This window comes from Elephantulus edwardii, unplaced genomic scaffold, assembly GCF_000299155.1.
Source record: "Elephantulus edwardii isolate Elephantulus edwardi_28Jun2011 unplaced genomic scaffold, EleEdw1.0 scaffold00106, whole genome shotgun sequence".
NCBI lineage: Eukaryota > Metazoa > Chordata > Mammalia > Macroscelidea > Macroscelididae > Elephantulus > Elephantulus edwardii.
The window spans coordinates 530,995-550,757 of record NW_006399856.1 but is presented as its reverse complement, the minus strand read 5'-3'; the positions used below and the strand labels follow the sequence as shown (position 1 = coordinate 550,757).

The following is a 19,763-nucleotide window of genomic DNA, read 5'->3' as shown; positions in this document are numbered from 1 at the left end:
GGGGGGGGGTTTGTGTGGGGAGAAGGGTGCAACAATGAATGAATGGAATTCCAAAATCTCTGTACATGTTCATTGAAATGAAAAATAAACAAACCAAATTAAAAAAAAGACCAATAAAAAAAAAAGCAGTAACTCAAATACTTCCTAGAACCATTGAACCAGGTAACGGCATTAATCATAAAAAGAGGGAATTAAGTATTTTTTAAAATTTCCTTTCTCTTCTTCCGAGAAAAGATGCTTTACAAATTATGAATGAATAAACAAAAATACAATTTGAGCAGAATTTTTTTTTTTACTTTTCTGTATTAAAAAAAAGTTATACAACTATATAATTAATTATTGTTGTTGATTGCCGTTGAGTCAAACCCTATGAACAAAAGACCTGAAGCCTTTCTATTAACTATTGTCATTTCTCAAAGTTCACAGCATGTTATTTAGGAAGTGGATACCAGTGCTGCTCCCAAACCTGTCTTAAGCTGGGAGCTCCACCAAACACTGTCCACCATGGGCAACCATTATGTATTTAACTAAGAAAGGCTTATTCTGCATTACAATTCTAGAAGCATTTACATGTTTTCAAGAAAACAACAACTTTCTCTAAGAGGAAATGAGATTATTTAAAGTTACTTAAGTATGTAAAGTTTCCTCTCAAATCAGAATGTGAAAGACTCCCTTTTAAAATATCGATAGAATGATACAAGGTTCCCAGACTAAATACAGAGAATTGAATTTTCTAAACCTATTTTCACATTTGAGAAAAATAAGGTAGTTTTAACTGGATGGTGGTTGTTGTTGCGATGTGCCGTCAAGTTGCTTGTGATTACTAGCAGCTAAAAAACCCAAATTAATATCCACATCTTTAATTTATAAGAGTAGTCCTTGCTATGGGGCCCAGAGGCTGGTGGCAGCAGTGGGGCTCCATGCCACCCCCACTCCGCTGCCTCCCACTGCACCCCTGCATCTTCCCGTGAGGCTGCACATGTGAGCTGGAGGAGTGTGAGGGAAAAGTAGTGCCAAATATGTATTTGTGCAATATAAGAAATAGCTTCAAAGAAATGGGACCTTGATCTTTTATATTAAAGCCTTCTAAAACAAGTCATTACTATACATTCTTTTAAAATAGTCTGACACATATATATCTTTTATGTAGACACACACATCTTGATGTTAAGCTGACCAGGACAGCACTCTTTCTGAACAGACAAAGAACACTGGGTACTGAAGTGCTTTCCGAGTAGGAATTCTCAGCCTTGGCTGCATATTAAAATCACCAGGAAAAGTTTATAAAAATCTGATTAGAGTAAAAAAAGAAAAAAGCTACAGGGAAAAAGCCAGATCCTCAGACCATACTCTAGATCAATGACATGAGAATGATGCTACCAGCCAGGGTTTCCAGATAATTTTCAAGGAAAAAAACCACGGTTCTAGAGAAATTAGGTATCATAGTCTTGGTTATTTGCAAACACTGATGCTATACAAGGGGACTCTGATGGCTCAGTAGTAAAGGTGTTGTGCTGGCAACCCTAAGAGGTACGCAGTTCTAATCCACTAGGTGCTTCACAGGAGAGAGATATGTAATCTTCTCCCATGCACTATTAACTCCCTCTGAAAACCAACAATACTATACAGGGAGAGCTGGTGGCTCAGTGATAAATAAGTAGTTACAATGGCAACTTAAAGGCATGTGGTTCCAATCTACCAGTGCTCCACAATTTACTGTTTCTGAAAACCTGATGGTATAAGTTGGTTCCAACTTGATGATATACATATATACAATACTATACATTCATTCAAGGAAGTCTCGGTTAATTGTGACTAAAACTGAACAGGATCTGGATTCCGTAGGGTCAGATAATCATGAAAACAGCACCTCCGTCAGCTCTCTCCCATGATCCAAACAGTGCAAACCAGTCAGCTTTAACAAATGTAAACATAAAAAATAAATCTTTTTTTGAAAAAATATTTTTTAAATTCATAATTGCACATAAAAAATGTAATTTGAGATTTTAGTTATTACTCAATACAAGATATTATTACTCAATGAAAAGAACAGATTAACGTTCTATAACTAAAATCTTAAAATAAGATTTTAAATATTATCCCCAAAATTTTATGTACAAATTCAAAACAAAGCATTTATGTTGTGAGAAAATGGCCAAAATAAATTCATCACCTTAAAATATTAATAAGAAAAACAAAATCAGAGTGGTATGCTAGCTGTTGGACTCACTTGTTCTTGCAGGCTCTGAGCCAATGCCTGCTGGAGCTCTTGTTCTTCCCTTTCGTGCTCCATTTCATATTGTGGGAACCATTCAACCTCGCCCTGAGATCCTTCGGGAGTTTTGTTTTCTTTATTCTCATCACAGTCTTTAGTAATTTCAGCAAAACTAGTAGGATCTGAGGAAGCAGAACATTTAATCATTATTTTGGAAAAATCCTCTCTTAAAAAAGAAAAAATGTTTGGGTTAGGGTGACATCTACTGTTCGATGGTAATATACTGACTCATATAAAATACTCTGAGTCATATAATATGACTCAACTCTGGTGGCTTAATGGTAAGGAGTGATGCTGCCAACCCAAAGGCAAGCGGTTTTAATCCACCAACTGATGGGGCAATCTCCCATGTGATTTCCAGTCTCTGAAAACCTGATGGAGGGTCAGCTATGAGTTGTTTCCAAATCCATACATAGCACATAACAACAACATATGTGATTTGCTTAGACACAGCACAATTTCTGAGTATTATACCTAGAGCAGGGTTTCTCAACTTCAGCACTATCAGTATTTTTGTTGTTGTGGGAGCCCTCTGTCCCGTGCACAGCATGATATGTAGCTGCATCCCTGGTCTCTAACCACTAGATGTCAGTAGCTACCCAGTCCCAGGTTGTGACAACTAAAATCAGACAAGAGACATTGTCAAACGGTTCCTAGAGTTACAACTGCCCCTGTTGAGGACTCTTGATCTATTAAAAGGAAATGTCCAAATATTAACAATACTGTTTAAAGTGAAGCAATCATTACCAAAATTATTAACACAGTACTGACATTCTTCAATTACAGTATATGCTAAGTGTAATATTTTCATATTAATAATCATACAAGCCTTATATGTAAGAGTTAAAAGGCAAAAATAAGCCATCTTATGCACCACAAAAATCTATGACAGTATCTATTCTCTCACTGCTGTGAGTCAGTTCCAACTCACAGCAACAAGCCCCCATCTGGTTTCTTGGTGCACTATCAAGAAGAAACAACTGTGGGAGATGACAGCATGTTGGGTGAAGCAGGTGGCCAAGGAGGGTGAGAGGGACACTTGTTAGAGACTGGCCCAACAGGCACAATGGACGGGACATGAACAGAGATGTGAGCATGCAGTACCAGGGAAGAGTCTGAGTTGTAACTAAGGTCATCATGAGCTGGAGTTAACTCTTTGAGCTCTTTCTGTTATACAGCTTCAAGTAATGTACAATGATGGAGAAGTCATTTGTTACTGTAAGGATTACAGTCCTACTTCATGTAACAGATGTTTCTCTTCTCTAAACTTACCTGGCTCTGTGATTGCTTTGGCTTTCTCAGTTTCCACAGGTTCTGGATTTTCAGGCATTTCTTGAATATCATCCTCTGCAAATCCAGTGTCAGGGCTGCTGGTTGGTTTATCATCATCTTCATGACTCAGAGATGGCGAAGATTCCCTCTTACTTATCTCTAAGACAGCTGCTACAAGCTCTTCTTCACTCATTCCCTCAAATCCTGAGTTTTCCAATTCAGACTTATCTTGCTCTATTCTGCATAATTTTGAATCCTGAAGAAGATAGTTACTTTTAGAGGAAACCAGAACTGTTACAATAATCCTAGAGTTTAAAGTGGATGTTTAATCTGAAAAGTTCTTATCGTAGATGCTTAGGGGTACTAGTCAACTTTACCAATCCCTGGTATTTTTTAAATTATCACTATATCCACCAGATGCTCTGCTGGAGAAGGGGGGACAATCTCCTCCTTTACCAGTCAGATCTGATTTGACGGTACATGCACAAAAAATAATAAAATAAAAAAATTATCACTATAAAAGAATACTCATTTTTAAGTGGTGATTAATTTTAGACTATACAGTGTATAGAAATGATTATGTGAAAACCACTGTGAATTGAGAAATGCGTGAAACATAACCTATATAAACGAATCAAAAAGTGTAAGACTTTTGTATGTGAACCAGTATAAAATAAAAAAGAAGAAAATGCCACCAAAACAAACAAACAAACAAACAAACAAAAAAACCCACCTCTCCCTAAAAACTCAAAACAGGAAAAAAATACTCAATTTTTAAAATATAATAAATGTTATTAAGTATGGTCTTTGTAGAAAATTTAGAAAACTTTCTACTGTTATTATGACATTGTTACACAAAGTATTCCACTTTAAATATTGACAGGTCTTATTCATTTGTAACAAAAATCTGTAAAATACAAACTACATTAACCCGACTCATTGCTGTTAAGTAGGAACCAACTAATGGCTCAGATTTCAAGGTTATAAACTGCACAGGCGACTGTTTCAACTTTCCCTTATGGAGCTGGTGGTGGATACGAACCACTGACGCTCAGCCTTCAGGTTAGCAGCTGACTCCCTGTGGACTACATCACGCTGTTGCTACCAGGTGCTGCTGAGTCACGTACGACTCACAGCAACCGTACGAGAAAGCTCTGGTGGCCTCCTGAGAAGGAACCACGCTGCCAACCTAAAGGGACATGGCTGGAAACCACCAGCCGCTCCTTTGGGAGAGAGATGGGCAATCTCCTTCCCATGAGATTTACTGCCTCTGAAAACCCACTGGAGGGTCAGTAATTAGTCAGTTCTGACTCTATGGTATTTAACAATAAAAAGATGTAGAAAATTAGCCAACAGAAACAAAACACTACAATTAGATAATGTAAATAAGTTATAACTTTCTTCATTTCTGACTTCTCTCTCCTTTCTCAAATAAGCTAAACACTGGTTTTAAAATAAGATGGGAAACAACAGAAAAAATTATTACAATAATTAACTTAATGAAAGAGAAATTTAAGGCTTCAGTGTTATCTATCAGTGAATGTCAAAAAAGATGATGATAAACTACTTTCTTATCTAAAATATCTAAGATATACAGAGGTAACTATGATAGTAAACAAGGCAAAATAATTTGTCTGAAACAACTTTTACTTCTTAAAAGTCTAGGACTACTTGCAAATAAACCTTTTGTAGCTAGAAAATGCCTTTAAACCTAGTGAACATATTCTTTAAGTTTATGGCCTATTTGTGTATTTATTAAATATGCAGATGTTGGTTGTGAAGAGCCTTTGTTTGGACATATAGAGTTAGAAAAAGTCTTTGTCAGATGTTTTGATGAGAAACGACTTACTCTGTCCAGGTCTTCTGGATAGTGTTCACTGCTTGATAGTTCACAAAGTCTCTGGCTGATAGCTACAGAGCGTTTTAGTTCATCTTCACTGTCTGAATCAAGGCATAAGCTCTTGTACTTGAAGGTAAATTTCCTGGAATTTAAGGGGAGGGAAAACTTAAGTCTGATAAAAAAAAATACTTGTTCTTATTACTCTTCTGATGTATAAATACTAAAACAAAATAAAAACATTTTCCATTATGGAACAGGCTTTAAAAGAGGAAAAAGAAATATCAAAATGGGTCTAGTTAAGCATTACCTTTGCCCCTCTCCAAAGGAGCCATGCTTTAGAAATTGGACAACTCTTATGCTATTATAATATCATCAGTAAACCAATCTCTTCGTGCCTTTTTTCTTTTAATGATCAAATTCAATCAAGTTTGGTATTCTTTGTAAGGCAAGTACTCTACTTAATTCATGCATATATAGTGAGAATAAATATTTTTTACAATAAAGTGCATATAGACTACATTTTAAATCTTTTCAATTATAGTCCATGCATTTTAAAAATAACAGTAACATTCTACTTATCCACTTATTTGTCGGGCAGACTTCTGGTAACCTCTACCTTCCAAAATAGAGGGATTCAAAAATAAGAAAAAAGGCTTTTCAAGGTAGCAGTTCCAAAGCCCATGCACTTAGCTTTTTAGTTTGAGACTCTTCCCTTCCCCCACCCCCAGAAAATAAAATAGTGCAGTAAGTTCATCAAATGAGAGCTAAGAAATGGAAGAGAACAGCCACAAAAAAGGGCAAAAAGTACAGTGAAGTTGTTGTATGTAAAGGTAAACTGCCTTGTAAGAATTAAAGAGCCCTTGCAGGCATTACATTAAAGCAGTATAATAACTGCTATTCATAAAGTGAATTCTAAGTCCTTAAGCCAAATTTACATTGTCTTCAGTTCATCTTATTTGCAAATAATATAACATTTTAGAAAAATATTTATCTAAAATCACTGAACTTAAAAAAGATGTAATCCTTAAAAGGCAAGCTTCAGTTATATGGAAATTCATTTATGTGAAAAATCAAATGATCATTCCTCAATGATACTCAGAGATGAGTCAGGTATTACTGCTTTAAGTTCAAAATAACCCCAAAATAATAGTAAAGGTCAAAGACCAAGAACTTTCTTAGATAGAAAACAAATTCATATTCTACACCAATAAAAATCAATGTAAAACAGAAATCAGAAAAAAGGTTATCTAAATGTGAAAACTGTAAATAAACACAGGATGATGGCATCAAGAAAAAAGAGGCTGCAATGGAAATCAAAAGAATTGCATAGCAATGTAGATCAAAGAAAAGAGGCAAGCAGTCAACAAATTTGCCCAAACTTAGGCTGTGGCTGAGATCAGCCAGGGTATCACTGCACCCCAGCCTGATCTCTTGAATAGCTCTAGTATGCATTCAAAAGGGGTTTCTAATATTACTTAGAAAAGCCAATTAGTCTTCTTAATTCTTTTCTTTCCCCTCCTCTGATTTCATGCTTACCAAGCAAACCATAACACATTATTTATCCAGGTAACTATTTTGGTGAAGGAGAGTGACTGCTATACCAGGGTCAAATGTAAAAATGGACAATGTAGAAAAACCAGTGATATTCTGGTTCATAACTCAGCCTCTTTTAAGTTTGATCGGCATGACAGGTCTTCTAGGGCCTAATCATCCTTTATTGATCAACTTTCAAATTCTCATACCAGTAGACCCTGAGAACAGATGACCATGCCAAGATACAATGATGCCCAATGAAACCATCTCTTTCTTGCAACTACAGTGATCTGGTACATAAAGAGTGCATTCCATTAATAATTACTATATTCACAGAAGGCAGCTTGCCTGTAGTAATGAAAAATATTCATCCTGTAAATGCATCACTTGCTCACTTTCTAAGCAGCCAAGTGGTATTGCTCATTTGTATCTTGAGAACGGGCAAGAGTATTCATATCGGTACCATTTCAGATTTCTAGTCATGTTAGTCATCTGGTTTTAATTGCACTGAAAAATAATTAACAGGAGGAAAAGAAAATAGCAGTTCCCAAATGTAATTTTTAAGGTTATATAAAGCCCCCCCCAAAAAATCCCTTAAATAAGTGTTTCTTTTCTAAAAGTACTTTGGGACATCAATATTGAGAAAAACAAATTTTAAATACAAATGACAAATAAGTCATTTAGAATGGCTCAATCAGGAACTGTGGCTCTTGTGAAATCTTGGAAGAGGTATATAAAAAAAGGGCATGTGCTTCCCTCCTTGGGCAAACCTGGTCCAGAAAAAAACAAAACCACTTACAGAGTAGCAATATCCAGTGTGTGTTTATTTTCCTGTCCCTTTTCAGAATACTTCCAATTGAGACCCTATGTCAAGAAGTCCTCAACTGGCTAGCAAAGAGGTGAAAAAAGCCTACCTTTGAGAAAGAATGCTTTATACTGACTGGAGTTATTTTATCCCTCCAATATTTAAAATCTCTTGTCATCAATTTTTAGAGTTCGAGGATGGAAATATTATATATTTAAAAATTATGCAATGTAAGAACTTTTATACTGTAACTCTGAGATAACCACCTGAACTTGCTTCACTGTAAAAAACATATATTAGGCTATTAGCCAAATCAGAATCAAGAAAATTCCAGAGTATAGGTAGCAGAAAGAAGTTATCATGCTAAAGAGAAACAACAAGGAAAAGGAGGGGAAACAATCTTGGAGATTAAGATAAACAAATTGTTAAACGTAAATGTTGGGTTCACAAGAAACAGAACTCACTTCGAAGGTGTAGAGGGGCTGGTGATGCAGGAATTCACCATTTGTGAGGCTTTCAATGGTCTAGAACTATTAGAAAATTTAAAAAATACAGAATGTATACAATTACATTAAGAAAAATACATTTACAATATAAATCAAATTACTCTATATTATAAATCCCTCATACATCTTATAAAAAAACTAGCAATTTTTATACTTTGTAGAGGTCTAAAAAGAAAACATTTCTAGGACCTCCATGATCTAATAAAACAAGCAAGCGCAGGAAACAAAGCTGAATGATATGTATAGGAAAAGAGCAATCTGGGGAAAGCTACTTTCAGTTCTTCACTTTTAAGCAACATAGTAGCTCTCATTAACTGAGAGCTCATCAGACGTCACAGACTGTTTAAGAACTCTACACTCATTACTGCATATAATGCTCACATGTCATCTTAATTGTCTCCATCGAAGATCTACTACAAAGATCAGTATTTGACATGTCTAGGTTTTTATGATGGCGCACAAATGGTTTCTACTTCCACAGTGCATCAAACTGTCTTCTCAAAGCCCTTAAAAAACGCATGGTGAAAGACAATCATCTTTCTGTTAGGAACTTTGTTCAGGCATGTTTTTCCAAATTAATGCACAGTAAAATAATTTAACACTAAAAGCCCTAAATAAAATGGCAATCTCCTTCCCGGCCTAAATTCGCCTAGGCATCACATTGCTGTTGTTGTTGTCATGAGCCGTCGAGTCGCTTGCAACTCATAGTGACCCTATGTACAACAGCCCTAAACTCTGCTCTGTCCTGTGCCAATCGCACTGTCTCTGACACTCCCATCCCGATTACCCGTCACTGAATCAATCCACCTCATAGAGGGCCTTCCCCTCCTGCGCTGTCCCTCCACCCTACCAAGTATGATGTCCCTCTCCAAGGACCGGTCCCCTCCTTACAACATGTCCAAAGTATGTTAGATGGAATCACATTATCTAGTTTATTTATTTATTTTTTAACTGTATCCTAAAACCTTTTTACTTCCAAAGAGAAGGTAAAGAAACTCTGAAAGCACTCACACTGCCGTATGTGCACTCCAACCAAGGGTGAAGGGTGGTTTTGTGTTTTCAGTGCAATGGGATGACAGGGTCAGGTATCTTGGAATGATGACTTGCTGGCCAATTTTGTTGTTAAGTGAGAGAGCTACATTAAAGCTGTATCGTTTCAAATGAAGAATAAGAACCCTGAAAAACCACAAATAAGAACATTACTAATTCAATAGAGTGAGCTCTTTCATAGTTCAAAAGATAATTTTAAGCACACTGGACAGTTTTTTTTTTTTTAAATTTTATTTTTATTTAAAAGACTACTTTTCAGGGAGCTCTGGTGGCCTAGTGTCAAGAAGTTGCACTGCAATCCCAGAGGTGTGTGGTTCAAATCCACCAGATGCTCTGCTGGAACAGGAGGAACAATCTCCTTCTGTACCAGTCAGATCCAATTTGATGGTACACACACACACAAAATTATAATAAATAAATAAAAGACTACATTTCATCATTGGGAGCTCTGGTGGTACAGTAGTTAAGAAGCTGCACGGCAATCCCAAAGGCACAGTTTGAATCTGCGGGAGAAGAATGAGCAATCTGGTTTTTGTAATGGGGCGAGTCCCCAGAAAAGACCACCAAGCCAATTAGCCGAATTAACAAAGTTTATTTCGAGTTCGAACCCGGGCTCCCGCATGCTGACACTGCAGTATCCACCGGAGAGCCCCGAGACCAAGCGAGTCCTCCTTTTTATACTTTCTTGCTTCTTTGTCTAGCTACACAGTTTATGATTGGTTACTTATAGTAGTTCTAGTACTAGTTTGCTCTTTATTGGTTAGCCATAGCTCAGGGAGGCAGTCAGCTAACAGAGTGTAGTTTATCACAGGTGGGGGAGGTTGCTTGCTGCAAACTACCCAAGCGAGTGGGATGGAGGTAGCTGCACTTTGTCAGAAACTGAGTTTTTGATATTTGATTCTTAACATTCCCCACCGGTTTTTCCTGATAAATCAAATCATTGATTCATCAGTTTTAGTGAGGTGCTGATAGAGTTTGAGTTATAACGATTTTAAGGCTTTGCACGTGTTTGGATGAGGTTAACTAAGTACCTGAAAATGCAGGGACTGTTAGAATGAGGATTAACAACAGTAACAGTCTAGCAATTGAAGTGAGAAGGGTAGTGAGCCATGGGGACCAGGTGAACAAGTTAGAGAACCAATTTCCTTGTTGTTGTCTTATTTCTTTCTTTCTTTTTTTTTTTAAGCCTCTGTTGGAGCTTACTAAGGCTTTTTTGATTACTCCAGAATGGTTAACATAAAAACAACAATTTTTTTTTGAGTGCAGCATATAGACCTCCTTGCTTTAAAAACAGTAAATTTAGGCCTTGTTTGCGGTAACAATCGCAGTTTTTCTTTCCTTTCGAGATGCTGACTATCAGGTTTAACAGTTTTGTGCCATTTTCTACCTCTGAAAACTCGCTGGAGGGTCAGCTATGGGTCAGTTCTGACTTGACGACACATAACAACCAACATTTCAACAAACTAAAGAACTTCAAATATCATTTACTGAACATTTATCATTTGCTAGGTATTAAACAGACAAATATATATAAAACACAGATATAGCACTGGGGGAATAAAAGTTACATATGTACTCCTAAAGTTCCTAGAACAAAAATCACTAAACAAAGTCTATCAGAAAAGAAGAAAAAATAAATTTCAAGTTAGAGAAATATTTACATACAGAGAGGACCAATCTAAAACGTTTGTCAGAGAGAAGAAGGAGGTAATAGAAAACTCATTGATGGGGAACATGAAAGGATGGGCAATTAACATCATCCATATATAATTGGTGCTGTGAAATAGAATGTGCAGGACTGACTGCGGTGGGGGCGGGAGAGAATCAAACCCAATATGCCTTGCAAACTTTCACTCAAATCATACACATACAGAAATACTGAGAAAATCAATTTACTTTGTAAACTTTCATTCAAGTCATCCCACTCTCCCAAAAAAGAGAGCAAGAAAAAATTTTTCAATATGGATTTTATTATTAGACTAAATCTTTATCTTTTTTTTTTTTTTTGTACCGTTGAATTGGATCTAACTGGCACAGGAGGATGTTGCCTCTCTTTCTCCAGCGGCGTATTTGGTGGATTCGAACTGTCCACCTTCAGGATTGAAGTGCAGCTTCTTGCCACTAGGCAGGCCACCAAAGTTCCCTTAGACTAAATCTTTAAAACATTCACTTCTACGTTTTACAGACTTTTTGAAAGTTGTTATGTAACCATTAATAGGAAAACAGGCAGTTCTGGTGGCCTACTGGATAAGGAGTTATGCTGCCAACCCAAAGGGGAATGGTTCAAATCCATCAGCCAAGGTAGAAAAATGGGCATTCCTCTCCTGTGATTTAAAACCTCTTGAAAATCCACTGGAGGGTCAGCTTTGATTCCGACTCAACAGTAATTGAGTTGAACTGAATAGTGAAAAGACTGTTTATTAAATTATTTTGTTATGTACTGTTAAGTCTCAACTGACTCATAGCTGACCCTCTAAGTGGGTTTTCAGAATTAGTAAAAGGCACGGGAGGAAATGCCCATCTTTCTCTTGTGGAGTAGCTTGGTGGATCTGAACCAGGTGTCTTTGTGTTGGTGGCACAATTTTCTGGCAAACACTGTTTCAGTATGATTTTTAGCAAGACCCTTTTAATCATTTCAGTAGCACTTTCTCTGCAGAAATCTAAGAAACAGAAATATTTTCCACAGCTAGAAAAATAAAGTAGAAAATTTTGCATGTCAAATCTGGAAAAGCTTTTAGCTCTTCAGAAACATTAATTTTCTTTAGTTCCCATTACAGTAGGTAACCTTTTCTCCTCTGATACAGAATATAATCCCTGGTTGATGGACCAAGGGTATTTTACAGCCCACAGGAACACTTAAAAAATAGAATTTTAAAATTATTATGGGAATAAACCTCAGTTCTAGTAAAGAAAATATGTGATTAATGGAAAAATGTTTTCTTTCTTACCATAAATACCTTCATCACAGAAGCCACAAACTCAGAAATTTGCAAAATGAAGTTATTGATTATACTTCTCTTTAAAATATTTATAGCCTCAAATTCATAACACCCAAAAAACCCCACATGAATCCAATTCATGTGAAAAGTCTAACATTTTGACAAAAATGTCAAAAATTCTAACCAAAATAAAATGTTATAACACATACACACAAAAATGGCAGTCAAATCAATCATCTGTAAAAATGAGGCAATCTAAAAGTGAATACACTTGATAAAGATATCAGGACCTTCAAGAATAAAAGCAGACTGGCTTTAGATATTAAAATGAACAAAATTAATGAAAGTCCAATAATTATAGACTTTAAGACACTGAGAATGCTATTTTCATTTAAGTTTGGAGTAAACTGACTTTTAATCTAAGTAACTAACCTGAAGAAAAAGAAATCCAATAGCTAGATAACGAGAAAAGAGTTTGCTAAGCCAAACAAGCCTTTCAAATCACACACTGAGTCCTTGAATCAATGACAGCTGACAGTAACCAAGCCTTTGGAGTAAGATTTCTTTTCTCTTGCCTCCTGCCTACAACAGTTCCGTAACTCACCCAAGTAGGAAAGAAAAAGTATCTGCCATCAAAGACACAGACACAGTCAAAACAGTAAACTTCTACAATTCAGAAAAGTTGTTTCTTTAACTTATTTTCTAGAATATAGAACACTGAAGAACTATTCTGTAGGAGGCGTTGTTGTTATGTGCTGTTGAGTTGGATCTGATCCACAGGTGACCCTCTGGCAGGTTTTCAGAGGCAATAAACTGCATGGGAGGAGACTGACCATCTTTCTCCTATGGAGCAACTGGTGGATTCAAAGTGCTTGCTTTTGGGTTGGCAGTGCAACTTTTTACCACTTAAGGCGACCAGAGCATCAATCTCTAGGATATAGGTTCCAGAAATTCTATACTTACAGAAAACCAAAGCTAATCTCCAAGGAAATGGCCATTAAGTATAAATACTTAATAGCTTCATTTGTGATTGAGATCTATTCTTGGAAAGTGCTAAAAGATGTCCTATAACTACATTATATATAATTTTTCATAGTTCAGTTTTGTTGTAATGGTCTGTTGAGTCAGAATCGATTCACAGGTGACCCTCCAGTGAGTTATCAAGAGGCTGTTAACCCATGAGAGGAGATTACCCATCCTTCTCCTGTGGAGCAGATGACGGGTTAGGACCATGTGCCTTTGGATTGGCAGTATAACTCCTTATCACTAGAGGCCCTAGTTTTACTTCTATTTATGTAGCTCTGAAAACCTATAAAAGCTAATGACTTCACTCTTAATCCAGAAACAGTGTTTTTATATTTACAGGAAACTTAACACATTCTAAGATGTGCTAAAGGACTGCAAATGGCAAATAATGACTCTTCCTATTTTCAGGCACACATTTACATGTGTCTACAGCTTTTAATGGAAGATTTGTAACAACAGAGGAAGTTACTGCCACACACAAATAACTTATAATTGAGTATTACACACTACTGAATTGAACAGCTAGGTATCATCCAAAAAAAAGTCTCACCTGCTGCATCCTCTATCAGGACCCACTCGAAGGTTTTCAGAATTGTACAGGAGACTTTGAAATGCCAGAGATGCATCTTTGGGTCAGCAGAACAATTCCCTAAAGACAACACTACTAGAGCTCCCTTAATTCTATCAAACTCAACTCAATGTCATTGAGCCAGAATCGACTTATAGTTGACTTTCCCGATGGTTTTCAGAGTCTGTAAGCCACATGGCAAGAGCTCCCTTCAGAGCAACTGGTGGATTCCAAGTGGCCTCCCTTTGGATTGGCAGTGCAACCCCATACCCACTAGGCTACCAGAGCTCCCTATTAATCCTACAGAGATCTTTTTATCAAGCTTTACACAGGACAAAGACAAATCATCCTGGAATGGAGAAAATTATCTGCATGCACACAGTACAGAGGCCAAATGAAGTCTGCTCATTCATGGACATGACCAGTCTCATCTTCTTTTAGGAGTAGGCTTGTTGACATCTTCCTGAACTCCCAAGATCCTTCTCTTCTTCTAGACATTAGCATCTGTGATGGTTAATGTATGTTAGTCATTGTTTCTCAGTTGTTTGGTTCAAACGTTAGTCTAGTTGCTGGAATGGAGTGGTTAAATGTCATTACAACAGCTGGTTTTGGCTAGTGGTGATGGTGTTGGTTGAGGCCACGTCAATGTTTAGTAGACCCCAAACCCAATCACATCTGAATTATTAAAACATCAGAATGGATATTTTTAGATACATGCAAGAAGGTAACACAACATGTGAGTATCACCTATAAATCAAGGAAAGCCATGTTTTACCCAGAGTTCTCCAAAGAATGAGATCCCCATCTGGACTTTTGGAGCTTCCAGTACTGGGAGAATATAAATGTGTTCATTTTTTCCCCCCCGATGATAAATTCTAAGGTCAATTTTTATTTCTACAAAAAAAGGCAGTCAAAACAATATAAAACACATTGAAAGGATATCACTGAGTGAGCTTCAAGTGGAGGTGATTTCTGCAAAGGCTCTGTTGAGTCCAAGGGTGAGGGAAGGCCATCTTGTTCCTGGGCTGGCCAACTCCTAAGCAAGCACAGTGACATCAACCCCCGGCCGGTACTCTGTTGAGGCAGATCCCGCCAGTCCTGACCCCGCTGTGGATCCATGTGATGGAAGCGGTGGGGCAGATGCTGGCAGCAGGCGCACGAGTTCCGTGGCACATTCAGCAGGGAGTCGGGTGATGGGCATGCTTGGGATTTCACGTGGACGTTTGGGCTGCGGTTTCACCTGCAAGATGAACTCATCTTCCAAAAGTGTGACGTTGAGGAGGGCCAACCTTTGGCCTGAGAAGCCTTTCTGGTGAGAAATCCTCACCTGTGTGGACTAAAGTCTTCTGGCTGGCAGGCCACCACTGATCTGCTATTGTGGTTCCTTCCCCCAGCACACAGGCAGTGGGGTCTGCCATTTCATCAACATGATTGTGGTCACATTAGCCATGTTTTTACATAAGAGCTGGGCTTCCCTTTTTACAACTTATGATCTTTTTAAATTAGGGGTGTGTGTGCGCGCACATGCGCATGTGTATGATTGCTTCTAACATTTTCTAAAGGATGCTATAAAACGGAGAAAATTCCCACACCAGGCAGTACAATGCAGAAGAAAAGCCCATGGGGATATCAAGGGCAAAGGAGATGGGGCCTGGCTCTGGGGAAGTGGGCAGGTGAAAAAGAAACTGGATGCCAGAAAGTGGGTGCTGGGAGGGCAGAGGAAGAAGGTGAACCTCAACCTTCCCTCCTCCCCATTTAAAAAAAAATAACACAGCTCATGAGCTACTGAGTGGTTAAGTAGGTTCTGGATAAATCTGGACAAGAAAAGAAATACCATTCTTTGGAAGAGGATTGAAGCGGTGATTGTATGAAACAAAGAAAGCAGAACTAGAACATCTTAAATTTTTAATCCTTTCTTTACAGGTTACCTAGACCACTTTTGATTAAGAAAACTGTAGAAAGTTAGTAACTGTCACAAGCGGAGGCCCGGTGGTGGCACAGTCGATTCTCCACAGAGTCCTGCTTTGCGGGGGTCTGAATACACGCTGGGGTCTCTGCTCACACTCTCTGGGTCAATCTCTGCAGATTTTAGTCCACTGCTCGCTTTTCCCCATATTTCTTTGTAAACTCCTCAGCGTTCTTACAGAATTTTTTACGGTCCTTAGAGTATTCTTCGGCTAGGTCGGCCCGGAGAGGGTGTTCAGGCTGGGGGTCGTTCACCAGTGCTATGAGGGACTGGATCACTTGGTCTGTCTTGGTGGCTGGCTTCCAGTTTTCAGCACTAATTACTGGGAGACAGACCTGACCCCTTTCATCGATGTTCGGGTGGTAGATCTTAGTTTTGAATGTGATCTTCGGTGGTTTGAATGGGTACTCTGCTGGAAAGTTGATTTCGATTCTGAAGGCCCCCTTATCATATGGAGGGTTATCAGGAACAATAAGCCCTTGCCAGGTCAATAAATTAGCTTACGGAAGTTTTTCATCCCACATTTGCGGATTTCTTCAAGCTCCTTCATCAGCCTCCTGCTGGCCGCCATCTTGGATCTGGTGCTGCCACTGTCCCAGAATGCATCGCGGCGGCCAGACGGCTGAAACCCCCACACTTCCTGGAAATGTGTTCATTTTTAAAGCCACTTTGCAGCAGGCCGACCGCAGCAGCAGGCTAGCCGTTTAAGATCATTGACGTCATTGCACATGCGCGGTCGGCACTTGCACGCCGCCATTACAAGATGGCACTGATACCTTACTTCCTCATTGATTTACTAACGCACAAACAACACCATTTATGGCTGCAATATTGCTATTGGTCCATTGGACCTAGTTTAGAAAGACCTCAACACCAATGAGATTCTAAGACGTTAAGAGCAGGAGGCGTGGAACCGAGAGGGATATAAGCAAGTGCCGGGGAAGAAGACGGGGCCATTTTCACCATTTTCTTTTGTTCAATAAAGCTTCTGCAACGAATCCTGTTTGTCTGAGTCTTCTTCGGCTGCTGGCGGCGAAGTTGCACTCGGCACCACTTGAATTGGTATATTTCAATGACAGTGTACTATGGTACCTAAGAAAGCATCTCAAGTTCTTTTTCCTTCTCAAGGATGGCATTCCATTCCAGCCTTCTATCCTCTATTTTAACCTCAACTTGCTGACCTTTTTTTACCAGTTCATTCCGGTGAGTGGTCTCTTTTCAGAAGTATTTTTATGAACTTTAAGTTAAAGACCTTTTCTTTACCTGGGCAGCCTGTTGAATTTGTGCCTGACAAGAGCACACTTTCCTCCACACTTCTCACAGGAATACTCAAGCTCTTCCGCCTGTAAAAAAAGAGAAGAAAGAAGAAAGGTGAACCAGCATCCTCCCATTATATGACATTCTTTTTCTAGCTTTACTAGTGGACTAACTGTGAGCTAATTTAAATTTCCTACCTAGAATAATAAGCCTTACTAAATTAAGACCTAATCATCTAAATATATTTATAGTACCATCCCCTATTTCAGAATCCCCAATTCTTTATTTAACCAAAGGAGGATCTTAATATATGATAATAAGCAGACCCTAAAGTAGCAGATTCACAACCTTTTCCTCATGGATACACATGAACCGCTGCCAATGTAATATTTGGCCACAGCAGAGATAAGATCACCTGTAAAGTCAGGCAGAGTTCCTGGTCTGTTAGGTATAATTCTGCCCTTTTCTTAAAATAGAACTCAATCTTCTGAAGACAAACCCCTAAGAACAACTGTTCTAAAAAGACCAAAGTTTGGGGTAGATAAATTACCTAGAGACCACGGAAACAAGAAATCCTTTTAGAAAAAAATAATAAAGGGGTAAAGATACATAGGAACGTTTAAAAATTCTATGATGATAATATGAATACTAAAGAAAGAGTAAACGATTATCTTTAGGTGGAGGTGGAGCTGAGTGTTCACAGAAAACAGAATTTTTTAACTTTAGAAGATAATTCTACTAAATTGCTGTAACAATTGAGGGCTACTTTTAGGATAAAGACAAGGCTGGGAAATTTCTGTGAGTTGTAAAAACAGCTACATATTAGGTCCAAATATACCCAGAAACACTAAGTATTACAAACACAAATATTTACTGCAGTTTTGGATAAGCATCCCATCTCTTTCTAACAGGTTAAGTATAAGGGAAAGCAAAGATCATTATTTACTCCTTCCTCCGGTCTTAGTTAACAACTTAGTGCATGCAACTGCCATTCACATGACCAGACTCCAGTGTATTTCCTATGCTCCAAATGAGCATTTGTTTACCAGGACCAAACTGCGTTCAAGGTTGTCTAAAATATTCTCTAGGAGTTAAAAGGCCAATCTACTCAGAGAAAGTGATTTTCTTCTTAACAGAGTTTAATAATTAGGGTTATCAAACTTTTAAAGCTAAATTTATAAATACTTCTAATATTCCCCAAGTAATTTTGTTCAAACTCCACTTTGGAGAAACCACCTTATACAATATGTAAAATTTAGTTATGTAAAAATCTCAAAGGTATTATTTACCCTAAAGAAAAGATCAAGAGAATCTTGAATTGACCGAGGAGGGAGAGGCTTTTTTCTTCTAGGAAGGTCGATGGAGAGGTCATTAAACTGTTCTCTTTTAGGGATAATCTCTCCACACCTGAAATAATAAAAACAATTGTCTTAATGTTTAGACATGAAAACCAAATAAAGGGAAATCTACTTGAAAAACATTGCTCCTCTCAGATCTATCTCGTACTGATAGACTGTTAAGCATAAAACACACACAAAGTTTTAAGACTTCCCACATGCCTCAACATCAAAAATTTTATACTGGCAAATAAAATGTTGTACTTTAAAAAAAAAAGACTTCCGACATGCTTACTTTTTAATCCTTATTAAGTAATACAAGTAAAATCTGAACTGTATTTAAATGCTTTCTAAAACTGACAATTTTAATTGTCAAAAAATATTTTTAAAAACTAAAATACACACACACATCAAGAAAAGTGAACCAGTCAGAAGTGTAGAGCTTGATGACTTATCAGAATGTTTCTGGAGATCCAAGATGGCAGCAGAGGCAGAGACAGCGTGGTGAGCTGAGGGAGGAGTGAACCACTTAAAGCAGGGCCATTATGGCCTTCCACAGGCTTCGGCTTATTGATAATTGAACACTTAAACAGTTGATGACTGGCCCTCAGTGAAGATCAAGGCTCAACAACAGGAATTCAAGGATTCCCAAGGAGAAATGGGTGAGTCTCGTGGCTCCCAACCCCCTCCCGCAGAGCCCGCGCCACGCCACACAGCCAGCCGCTGCAGCTCCATGAGGCTTCCACAGCCAGAAGGAATGGATTCCCTCACCAAGGATGGATGCTGGGCACTGGCCCTCCTCAAGACTGGTACAGTGAAGCCACTACACTGCCGCAAGGTGGACTTGGTCTGGAGAGAATTCTTGGAGCCAGGATGGCAGCTGTGGGGGAAGTGGGTGCCCTCTGGCCACCTGCACAAGAGGGGCTGCACACCCTTGAGCGCCCCTGTGGTGGGGTGGGGTGGCCGCGCCCCCAACGGCCGACCATGCTGGGGGGGCCACGCGCCTCCCACAGGCCTCCAGAGCAGGGGGGGTCGGCGCGCGGGGGGCGGCGGCGCGCCCTACTGGCCGCCTACGGAGGTGGGGGATGGGATGCATGCCCGCCATCTGCAGTGCAGGTTTGGGTTTCCTTGGACAGGCCAAAGAAGATGATTACCTATGCAATAGATTGCTGAAAGTCACTGTGAGTCTGATGACCTTAACAGTGGCAGCAAGCACAAGAGGACCGACATCCTAAATGCACCACATATTTTGTTCTGTTGAATGCTTCTGCCAAAAGATGGTTAGACCTGGGGGTAGTCTATTCACAATTCTCAAGTTCCCTTTATCATATATAAAGGGGAAGGGCAGTGACACCTACTTCAAAATATAGTATGACCACTTACGGGGGG

General features: G+C 38.6%; 1 protein-coding gene and 1 pseudogene across 1 annotated transcript in view; both read right to left on the bottom strand.

The window, feature by feature from the left end:
• USP37 (ubiquitin specific peptidase 37) overlaps positions 1-19,763 on the bottom strand; it is a 78,228-nt gene that overhangs the window by 20,519 nt on the left and 37,946 nt on the right. The window contains exons 12-18 of the mRNA XM_006891942.1: positions 18,327-18,444; positions 17,044-17,123; positions 9,243-9,407; positions 8,190-8,255; positions 5,397-5,529; positions 3,548-3,803; positions 2,231-2,397 (exon numbers count right to left, since the gene is read on the bottom strand). Coding sequence (XP_006892004.1) covers positions 2,231-2,397; positions 3,548-3,803; positions 5,397-5,529; positions 8,190-8,255; positions 9,243-9,407; positions 17,044-17,123; positions 18,327-18,444 — 985 coding nt within the window. The remainder of the gene's footprint in view (positions 1-2,230; positions 2,398-3,547; positions 3,804-5,396; positions 5,530-8,189; positions 8,256-9,242; positions 9,408-17,043; positions 17,124-18,326; positions 18,445-19,763) is intronic.
• Positions 15,903-16,351, bottom strand: LOC102847224 (annotated as a pseudogene).